Consider the following 11833-nt stretch of genomic DNA (forward strand, 5'->3'; position numbering starts at 1 on the left):
GAGTGAGACCAGGGCATATCAGACAATTAGAATGTGCTTCAATTGCTTTGTACAAAAAGTACTCATTTTTATTAGAAGTACTCCACTTTCTTTACTTTTATTTATTAATGCTCTATAAATTTTGTAAAGACTTTATTTTTAGAGAGAGGGAAGTGGAAGGAGAAAGACAGGGAGAGAAACATCAGTGCAAGAAGGAAACATTGATCGGTTGCCCCTCTCACATGCCCCAGATGGGGACTGGCCTACTGGGCCTGCAACCTATGCATGTACCCTGACTGGGAATAAAACAGGCAACTTTCTACTTTGGGGGAAAATGCCCAGCCACTGAGCCATACTGGTAAAGGCATGCTCTGTAAGTGTTCTAAGAAGTGTCCAAGGCTCTTTTACTTACCATCTGAGAGAAAAACCTACTGACATTGTCTAGTACTTTCCTTAGAGCTATTTGCATTTCTTTGTTTCTTAGGCTGTAAACTATGGGATTAAGCAGAGGAGTCAGCACTGTATATGTCACAGCCATCAGCATATCTTCACAAAATGAATCACTCTCCTTGGGTCTCAAATAGACAAAGCCAGCAAACCCATAGTGTATGCATACTACAGTGAGGTGGGAAGAGCAAGTAGAAAAGGCCTTATATCTCCCCCTTGCAGAGGGCATCTTCACAACTGTGAACACAATGAAAACATAGGAAATCATAATTAAAATGAAGGTGCCCACTAACACAAATGAAGTGAGTGCAAAAAGGATCACTTTCTGAAACAAAGTATAATCACAGGCAAGGGAGACTGTAGGTGTGATGTCACAGAAAAAGTGCTGGATAATGCTGGAGTCACAAAAAGACAAGTTGAATACTATGAGGACAATGCACAGAGACACCACAATCCCAGTGACAGAAGAGGCCATCATGAGCTGAAGGCAAGTTTTGTGGGTCATGAGGATGGGGTAGTGCAGCGGGTTGTGAATGGCAGTGTAACGGTCATAGGACATGGCAGCCATGATGAAGCAGTTATTGCCCGCAAATCCAAAGAAGAAGAACATCTGTGTGGCACACTCAGGAAGGGAAATGATCTTGCTGTCTGATAGCAAGTCCACTAGCATTCGGGGGATGACTACCATAGTGGTACAGGTTTCTGAAAAGGACAAGCCAGAGAGGAAAAAGTACATCGGGGTGTGAAGGTTGTGGCTGAGCTTGATGGCCATCATTATGGACACATTTGCAGTTACTATGGTCACATGGGAGAAGAAAATCATCACAAAGAGGAGACCCTGCAGGTCAGAGAAACTGGAAAATCCCCACAGCAGGAATGTGCTCACTGTGGTACGGTTGCCCATCATGTAGTGGGCTCAGTCACTCTCCCACAGATGCAGGCAGATATCCTTGAGGTCAAGACTATGGTAAGATTATAAAAAGCACTGATATCATCTGGACTTTAATTAAAGATTCCTGGGCAATGACAAGACAATGTCCATGAGTGATCCTGAGCAATAAGAATTAAATGTACTAGGATGAATTCAAGGTCAGGATTCAGAGGAATGAGAAAGATTCTAGTAGAGAATCTGTATAACTGTCATAAAGTATAGCTAACTCTATCCTGGGAACAACCCTTATTTATCACTTCTTTATTGCCCTCCTCTGTAGTCAGTATCTGCATGAAAGAAGGCAATGTGAAAAATGCTTATTTTCTCACTTACCAGAGTATGAGGGTAGCAGGTGTACAATGTTTATGTGTGATCTAATTATAGACTGGCATACAAAAGTTCCCAATGAGGTTGACTGAGAATCAATGTGAATTTAAGAAATAAGAAATTCTTCTTGAATGATTTCCATACATACTTGAAAAGTAATACTGTCTTCAGAGGTGATTCCCAAAAGCGGCAGCTGCTTGGCTAACAATTATGTCATTGAATAGACCTAATAAATGAATTTACTATTTTGGAATTCATACTGGTTTTCTATCCATGACAATAAGTAGAAGCTGGAGGTGTTCAATAACTATCTCTCATTCATGCAGATCTCAAAGGCAAAATTGTTATGGAGAGACCACCCCTGTCCTAGATGGCTCATTTGTGTTCATGATGTCAGATTAATTCCTGAACTTTCAGGAAAATTTCAAGGATGTGTTCTCACTGATATACTGGTGGAAAAGGCTGCTTTGCAGCACAGTTCTTATTAGAGCTTAAGTTTTCTGGCCATTTTCATGAGTTCTTAAAACATCCACTCTGCTGAGTGTGAGACTTTCTGTACAGTATGTGGTTTAGTTTCAGGCACTGCTGTCAAGGAAGGAAAGGAAAACAGTGAGAAGACGTGTGTGGAGTTGACAATTGAGGGAAGATGGTAGAGACACACTGGAAAGCATTTTAAGATCTACAAAGGTTGATGAAAATATACCGTTAGCTGAAAAGTTTGTGGGTTTGTTTTTTTTTTTATGTTTTGAATTACTGGGCAAATGATATACAAGGAGTTATGTCAGGTAACCAGTATTTACTCAACCTCTGAAATGTGCTGGTCAATATACTGTGTGTCTGATAGAATTTTCTCACTAAATTTTCCCCAACAAATCTGCATATTAAGTATTTCAATCCTGATGTTACAAAAATTGAAACTAAGGTAGTTTACCTAATTGACTACCTAAGGCTCATGCATTAATTCCACAAATATTTATTTAATGTCTATGATGTATTAGTCAATCCCATGTGTGGGGAATGTAACATGGAATAAGACATATTACCTCTCCCACTCAGATAGAAAAAAATGCCATCAAAAGAGTGAAACAAAGGTAAGAGCTCTTTTACCATTTCATCCACATACTTGCAGCATAACCTGGTAAATACACACATTTGTGTGATGAGAGTTCAACAAATAAATGGGGTTCCCTCTTCTCCAGGAAGCCTCAGTTGGTTGTTTCTTAGGTACACTGACCAAGTGTACCTTTTCATCTATATTGTCTTCTCTCTTTAGCATTTACTTAATTTGGATATGTGCAAAAGGACGTTGGCTGCCTCCTTCAATACATTTCAATAACCATTAAGATATAACCATATCACCTAGCAATGTGACAACTGTGTATCAATATTTAATACATACTTGTTTGATGAAAAAAGTGTATCCCCCTCCGAAAAAGAGAGAGAAACCATGTAAACTATTCTCAGACTGGGTTCCTTGGAACAAGGCACTAATGACTCATTTTCTAGTCTAAATAATATACTTCATTCTCCGTAGCATCAAATAACACATGATTGGCATAACTGCCCCTACAATAAGGAGCACATTGAGGTCATCATGGCAATCTTCTCAACTTTATATACTTTTATTCACATCCATTACAAATTCTTGCAGGTCTTTCCAAGAAGAGAAAATAAACACTTCAGGAGAAATTGGTATGTTTCAGTTTTGAATCTCTCACTGTGATTCTATTACATCCTTTTCCATTTGTTTGATAATAAACCCTACTTTCCTCAAAATACTCAGGGGAACTAGTGACTGAGAATATGTCAATATTACATCATTCCAATTATTTCTAGTCCCTCTGAGAGGGACAGAGTTTGAGGGAGATGTTTCTGGCCCAGCCCTCTTTGGAATATACAATTCTGTAGATTGCAAGGGACATAATTGATTTCTTTCCCTGAAAAACCTGTTTCCAGTTTATTTGTGCCCCACCTTTGCAGAGAGATCTAGTGAACTTAGCATGTCTGGTCTCTTCCAATATCAGTGAGACCTACAGGAACTTGAGGCTACTTCTTGATATTAATCCACCTTGCAGACTCTCCTGTCCGATTACCACATCAAAACCCTGAACAGTGGGCGCTGTAAACCAGTCTACCTTCCAAGAGATACATCAGAACCATGACCAGCTTGGGAACCCCTGGGACCATTACTTCAGTCATCATTCCCCACCAGACTGAGCTGTAGAATTTTTTTGGTGGCTACACTTCTTTTCAGATCATGGGACAATGTAAAAAGGTAGAGAAATGGGAATATTTATTACCCAGTCTTTGGAAAAGTACATTCAACTTTCTTTTAACCCAATCAGAATGGAAGTCAGCATTGAGTCAGCTTTTCTACAATTTTCATAAGAGATACAGTTCTCCCTTATCCACAGGGGTGTGTGCCAAGACCTCCAGTGATGCCTGAAACTGCAGATACTACTGAACTGTATATATAGTTTTTTTTCCCTATATATACACACATACTTTTATCATATAAAGGAGGCACTTTATGGCTTCTCTTTGGCATATTTGAATTGCTAACATCACTGTTTTGTGCTTTGGGCCATTAAGCATCATGTGGATTAATTGAACACAAGGACTATGGTGCCGTGACAGTTGACTTGATAACCAAGACAGCTACTGAGTGACTAGGGGTGGGGCATAGCGCATATACAGCATAGATTTGCTGGACAAAGGGATGATTCACATTCTGGGCTGGCAGAGTAGAATGGTGTGAGACTTCATCATGCTACTCAGAATGGCCCACAATGTGTGATAATTTTTTTTTTTATTTCTGGAATTTTCCATTTAATATTTTCAGATCACAGTTGACCACAGGGTAGGAAAATAAAGGAGTATGTTTTCTTGAATTTGAGGTATGCATTCTGATAGAAAATGTAACAAAATTTATGTAAATTATAGGTTCATGAGGCTCACATTTTTTTCTGGTTGTACATGGCTTCCTAAGTTGATATATTTGTATATGTACATATGTATGTGTATATATATTTTTTCTTAGTTCTCTCAGTGAGGGTATATTAGATCCACCAAAGGGATGCTTGTTTTATAAATCACAAGTGCATACTTTTGAAGACATAGTGAGTGACCAAAGGAAAATCAGAGGAGGATGTGTAGAGACACAAAGAATCAAATTGCCAGTGGTGTACAGTGAAACTTACAATTAAATAATGAGTGAAATGTGGAAGTTGCAGAAGGATGGAATACATGGTTTTCTTTATTCTTTCCTGCTTAATTCTTCTGATACAATGAAATCACCTAATTAGCCTTGAGATTAGACCAGGAATTATTTAGTAATGGGAATTGAGCAGAATTAAAGGGGCCTGGGTTTCAGTCAAAGCCCTTCTATACAGTAATTTCATTTCCCTGATAACCAGTTTTCTCCTGTGTAACATGGCCCTACATATACCTCCTTGCAGGGTTTAACAATGCTGTGCATGTAGACCTACCAGTTATAAGTGCCCAGTATCTGCTAATTCTGTTTCTATTTGCCAAAATATCACATAGTTTGTAGACAACCTTCCTACAGATGCTCAGCAGTACTTACCTGCTCACAGTTGCCTGTAACACTGTACCAGCTCTTCTGTTTGGTTGGTTGTATGAAGTCAATCCCTCTTGGCACACTTTGCTCTGGTCTAGTGTTTCCAGTCCTATCCTCAGTTTTCAGATTTCTGACCTCCTCATTGCTGTTTTCTCTGTGCTGATTGTGCCAGGAATGGAAAGGCAATAACATTTATCTTCAGTCCAACTGTACTTTTAGTATTTTCAATACATTTTAACTGTTGATTAACACCCACAGCAACTTGGTTATTAGTGGACTGAACACAATGTTAATGGTTAAGTAGAAATATAAAATAAACTTCCCACCTTATGACAAGAGAAGTCACTTCCAATTTTTAAAAAAGAAAATAACATTAAGCTATATAAGGAACTCATTGCTTATGCACAATGTTCTATAGTTCTTTATGTAATATCTAGGCATAAGTGTTTAAGCCATTTTGCCCTTAGAATCCCTGTGATGCATTTACTCTATGTCTGAACTTACGAGGTTTCTTATAACAGTAGGGTAAAACTCCTCTGTTCTTTATGTCTGAAGCTGAGTTTTCTGTAACATACAATGAGAATTTTGTGGTCACCTGAGACCATTACCCTTGACACCACTTGGAATTTCTTCCTCTCCATTGGACACCAGGAAGATTGTCCTCTATGGACTTAGAACTCACTGTGATGTTCACAAAATAATGTTTTTATTCTGATGTAGTGTCATAATTACTCAGTCAGGTTTGTTCTTATTTATCTGAAAAGTCAAACCAAGTAATTGAAACTGTACTTGTTCAAGTACAGTTTGAAGTGTGGATGATTCCTTCAGGTTTATTTTACTTCCTACTCAATACTATATTTTTATAGTTCTGAAGTTTTGCCATGCCCCATAGGCCTCTGTCCTGTATACAGGGCAAATGAGAGAGGGCCTGTCATACTGAGTGTTGCCCAAGGAATCTGTCAGAAGAAGGGTAAAAAAGAATATTAACACATAGAATGATTGCTGTGGCTGCTTTCTAATGAAGTAACTCTTCTTTAGAAGTTAGAAGGTCTTGCTGAACAGGAAAACCCATGGTGATAGAAATCTCCATTTACTGCAGTGCCACTCAAAAATCTTTTCTGGTATTTTATGAAATTTTAAAAATATAAAGCCACACTGAAAAAATTAGACTGTTAGCAACAATATATCCAATACCTAGATTGTTCTGATGATCTACTCTTGTGTAATAAACTATGGCAAAACTTACTAGACTTAAACAAGTAAATTCATGTAGATAGGGCTCAATAGAGATAACAGAAACATTGTATATCTTGTTTGTGCTTATCTGGGTTTTGATGGTGGCTGTTGACTGAGACTTTAGATGGGGATTCAGCCTTTCTGCATGTGCACAGTGGCTGAGTTTTGTGGGTGAGCATTCCATGAGAGCCACGTAGATCCTGCATCAGCTTTCATGTCCTCCCTGGTCCGTGCTGCATTCTTTTCACTCAGAGAGCCTTCATGTCCCATGTTGGTTCTAGGAGATGGAAATGGATTTCAACTCTTTTTAAAATTTATTTATTTAGCATTTATTTTTTAGAAAGAAGGAAAAAGAAAGAGGATGAGAGGGAGAGAAGCATCGATGTGTGAGAGAAACACTGATCAGTTGCCTCCTATATAGGCCCCAGCCTGGGACCGAACCTCAACCCAAGTTCTTGCCCTCACCTAGAATCATGCCAGCAACCTTTCACTTTGTGGGATGATGCCCAACCAACCAAGTGAGATTACAACTCTTGATGAGACAGTGAGAAAATTCTGGAAGAGTGTGTGGGACTGGAATTATTGATGTCATTGTTTTAGAAAATTACATTGTGTCACCCATTCAGATTCCACTATACTTGCTTTATCACATATACCTTTGTACTTTTATCCACTTATTAATCTTTCTTATTTTATGATAAACATTAAAGGACATTGCAGCCAGCAGTACACTTTCTCATAACCACTTTTGCACACATATCAATAACAAGAGTTGAGTGTTTCTTAGGTTTCATTCTATACAATGTAATGGAAATTTAAATAAAGTGAAATAAGCTCTGGCTGGGTGGCTTAGTTGGTTGAAGCATCGTCCTGTATACCAAAAGTTTGCAGGTTCAACTCCTGGTCAGGGTACATACCTAGGTTGCAGTTCAATCTGCAGTAGGGGCACATACAGTAGGCAACCAGTGATGCTTTTCTCTTGCAGCGATCTATCATATATCTACCTATCTATCTATCTATCTATCTATCATCTATCTATCAACTCTGTTTCTCTCTCTCAAACCAATACAAAAAACATATCCTTGGTTGAGGATTACACATAAACTATTTTTATTTATTTTTATTTTTTTAATATATTTTATTGATTATTCTATTACAGTTGTCCCATTTCTCCCCTTGACTCCCCTCCACCCTGTATACCCTTTCCCATCCACTTCCCCCCTTTAGCTCATATCCATGTGTCATAAGTTCTTTTGCTTCTACATTTCCTATACTGTTCTTGCCCTCCTTCTATTTTCTACCTACAATCTATGCTACTTATTCTCTGTACCTTTCCCCCCCTCTCTCCTCCTCCCACTCCCCTGTTGCTAACCCTCCATGTGTTCTCCATTTCTGTGGTTCTGTTCCTGTTCTAGTTGTTTGCTTAGTTTCTTTTTGTTTTTGTTTCAGGTGTGGTTGCTAATAATTGTGAGTTTGCTATTATTTTACTATACATGTTTTTTATCTTCTTTTTGTTAGATAAGTCCCTTTAACAGTTCATAAAATAAGGGCTTGGTGATGATGAACTCCTTTAACTTGACCTTATCTGAGAAGCACTTTATCTGCCCTTCCATTCTAAATGAAAGCTTTGCTGGATAGAGCAATCTTGGATGTAGGTCCTTGTTTTTCATGACTTGGAATACTTCCTTCCAGCCCCTTCTTGCCTGTAAGGTCTCTTTTGAGAAATCAGCTGACAGTCTGATGGGAGCTCTTTTGTAGGTTACTGTCTCCTTATCTCTTGCTGCTTCTAGGATTCTCTCCTTCATTTTTACCTTGGCTAATGTAATTATGATGTGCCTTGGTGTGTTTCTTCTTGGGTTCAACTTCTTTGGGACTCTCTGAGCTTCCTGGACTTCCTGGAAGTCTATTTCCTTTGCCAGATTGGGGAAGTTCTCCTTTATTATTTGTTCAAATATGTTTTCAATCTGATGCTCTACCTCTTCTCCTTCTGGTACCCCTATAATTTGGATGTTGGAACGTTTAAAGATGTCCTGGAGGTTCCTAAGCTTCTCCTCATTTTTTGACTTCTTGTTTCTCCATTCTTTTCTGTTTGTTTGTATCTTTCTTTCTTCTGGTCCACTCTATTATTTTGAGTCCCAGTTTCCTTCCCATCATTGTTGGTTCCCTGTGCATTTTCCTTCATTTCTTTTATGGTAACCTGCATTTTTTTCCATCTAATTTGCAACCAAAATCAACCAATTCTGTGAGCTTCCTGATTACCAGTATTTTGAACTGTGCATCTGATAGGTTAGCTATTTCTTGGTCACTCAAAAGGATGAGTTCTGGGGCACTGATTTGTTTTTCTATTTGAGCCATCTGTCTCTCTCTCTCTCTCTCTCTTTTTTTTTTTTGGTCTGGTCGCTCCTGTTACAGTAAGGGGCAGAGCCTTAGGTGTTCACCAGGGCTGGGCACTCCAGTCACTAGATTGTGACATTGTATGTGAGGGTGGGGTCAAGAGGGAACAATGGCCATAGCTCCGTTCTCTGTGGGACCTCAGTCCCTTGCCTGGGATCCTGGGTTGCATGCTCTGCCCTGCTTCACAATTGCTGCCTCGCTGGGTCTGCTGGATGCTGCTTGCGTACTCAGGGTTCACCCGCTGCGCTCTTGCGCACTGCAGATGCCTTACGCACTCCCAGTTGCCTTATGTGCCCAATTCTCCCTGTTCTCCGCGTCGAGACCCATGCCCAGCTGCTCGACTCCACCCCTCCTACCAGTCTGGATGAACGGGTCTATTTCAACTTCTTGGCTGTCCGACTTCCATTCAGATAAATTTTCCATTCAGATAAATTTATCCATTCAGATAAATTTTCTGGGTGTTATTCTGCCTCTAAATTGTTGTTGTTCCAATCTTGGTTGTGTGTGGAGGTATGGTGTATCCACCTATGCCTCCATCTTGGCCAGAAGTCCAAACATAAAATATTTTTAAATGAAGTGAAATATGCAATTCTTAAGTGTATGGCACTGTGTATTAGCAAATGCATCAACATGTGTAACCAAACACTCCTGTTCATATAGAATACTAACTTTGGCCCAGGGACTTCCACTATAACCTGCCCCAATTAGTCCTGGCTCCCAAATATGGAAGCACCTATTGTACTTTTGCAGTTTCTGAAGTTTCATACAAATATGGAATTATACAGTATTCATTCTTTTTTGTATATATAGAATATGTCATCTAAAAACAGAGACAATTTTACATTTTCCTTTCCTATTTAGATGCCCTTTCAATTACTTATCTTGCATAATTGTTCTGTGTAGGAATTCTAGTACCATGATAAACAGAGGGGGCAAGAGTGAGCATCCTTGACTTGTTCCTTATCTTAGAAGAAGAGCTTTCAGATTTTCACCATTGAGTATGATTTAGTAGCTGATTGGTAGAACACACACACATTTATCAATTAAATTCACCACCTTATGTGGGCATGGTTCATGGTGCCTCAAAACAATTACAGTAGTAACATCAAATATCACAAAGCACTGATTATCACATCATATATAATAATAATAATAATAATAATAATAATAATAATAATAATAAAAGAGTTTGAAATGTGAGAATTACCAAAATGTCACACATAGACATGAAGGGAGTAAATGTTATGGAGAAATGTTACCAACAGACTTGCTCAACACAGGACTGGCACAGATATTTAATTTGTAAAAAAATGCAGTCTGCAAAATGCAATGAAATAATTTAAGCCTGTATATAAATAACTGTGGTCAGAGGGATTATAGTACATTGGAGATGGTTGCAAAGTCTTTGCTATTTCTCTCTTCCACTGAAACGTGTAATCTAATTTCCCTCCACTTGCCTGGAATCTGATTGGGCTTTAGTGGTTTGTTTTACCAATAGAAGAGTGTGGAAATGATGTCCTGGGCCTCCTGAGGCCAGCTCACAGGAAACACCACAGCTTCCTTTTTAGTCTCTCAGGATACCTGCTATTGGAATCTAAGCAATCATATAAGAAATTCAACTGCTCTGCTGATAAGACTCTGTGGAAAGACTAAGACTTCATGGTGAAGGAGAGGCTTTCAAACCATCCCTGCCAAGGTGCCAGGCTTCTGAGTGTAGCCATCTTGGATTCTCTACATATGCCCAGATGTCACCTGAGTATCACTAAGTGACCCCTATTATGCTATGTAGAACAGAAGAAATGCTGAGCCAAGCTCAACCTGAATTTTGGACTACAAAAGAATCATTTTGTTTTAAGCCACTAAGTTCTGAGTGACTTGTTATGCAGTAATGGATAATCTGAACATCACTTTTATTCAGCTAATAAATGACATTCCACTCACATTTACTGAATAATCAAAGCCAAAAATTTCTGAGGTTTCCTAAACTACCTTTTTAAAACATATCTCAAGTATTTTATTTTTTATTTTCCAATTATAACTGATATACAATATTATATTAGTTTCAGGTGTATATCATAGTGATTAGACAGTTATATAATTTATGAAGTGATCACCCCAATAACTCTAGTACCCATGTGACACCATGCATTTATTACAAAATTATTGACTATTTTCCCTATGCTGTATTTTAATTCCTATGACAGTTTGTATAGCCAACAATTTGTAATTCTTAATCCTTTTACCTATTTTACCCTTCCTCCTTATAGGGAACTCGTCCATGTGGCAATGGCGAATATAGCTCAGTCCTGATTCAGAAAACCAACAGGCACAAGGTAGCACACAGGAGCCAGGCCCACAGATGAGCTTTCCCATGGGGAACCCAGCCTGCATCTTACCTAGGTTGCTTTGAGGCTTGCTTTTGCTAAAACTCTCTCACCCTGAATTAAGGCAGCAAATGTTTAATGCATATCTTTGAAGTAAGTTCCTAAAGTCTGTGCTAAACCTCCCAAGGAAGGAGTGTAACCAGTTCGACCACTTTTCCCCTTGCATTTGCAACATTCTTTTCTTTGTTATCTGTAAAAACTAATCACCTAAAGTAAACCTGAGCATAATGAATGAGAACCTTCTTGATGTAATGCTCCCAGAAAAGCAATAAAAACCTGTCCAGACAAGGGTAAGGGCGCTCTCTCACTCAGAGTGACTATGCTGTCTCTTTTGTCCATGGGACTTCTTCAGGCTGTGTGAATTTGTTCATTGCATACACAACACCATGGACACCACTGGTCAAACTCCATATCACCCCCTAACTCCAATTGTATCTGGCATCCACCAGTTTGTTCTCCATATCTATGAGTTTATTTCTTTTATTTTAGCATATTTTACTGATTATGCTATTACTGTTATCCCATTTTTCTCCCCTTTATCCCCCTCCACCATGC

The 11833-nt window shown here is 38.8% G+C and overlaps 1 protein-coding gene across 1 annotated transcript; it reads right to left on the minus strand.

Annotated features, from left to right (window-relative positions):
- Positions 1 to 262: 262 nt before the first annotated feature.
- Positions 263 to 6165, minus strand: LOC114498593 (olfactory receptor 10T2-like). The gene is made up of 2 exons (XM_028514584.2): positions 5271 to 6165; positions 263 to 2269 (listed from the first exon to the last, which is right to left on the minus strand). The coding sequence occupies exon 2, from the start codon at positions 1331 to 1333 to the stop codon at positions 362 to 364; it is 972 nt and encodes a 323-aa protein (XP_028370385.1). The 5' UTR covers positions 1334 to 2269; positions 5271 to 6165; the 3' UTR covers positions 263 to 361.
- Between the last annotated feature and the right edge of the window lie 5668 nt (positions 6166 to 11833).

This window comes from Phyllostomus discolor, chromosome 6, assembly GCF_004126475.2.
Source record: "Phyllostomus discolor isolate MPI-MPIP mPhyDis1 chromosome 6, mPhyDis1.pri.v3, whole genome shotgun sequence".
In the NCBI taxonomy this organism is placed as follows: domain Eukaryota; kingdom Metazoa; phylum Chordata; class Mammalia; order Chiroptera; family Phyllostomidae; genus Phyllostomus; species Phyllostomus discolor.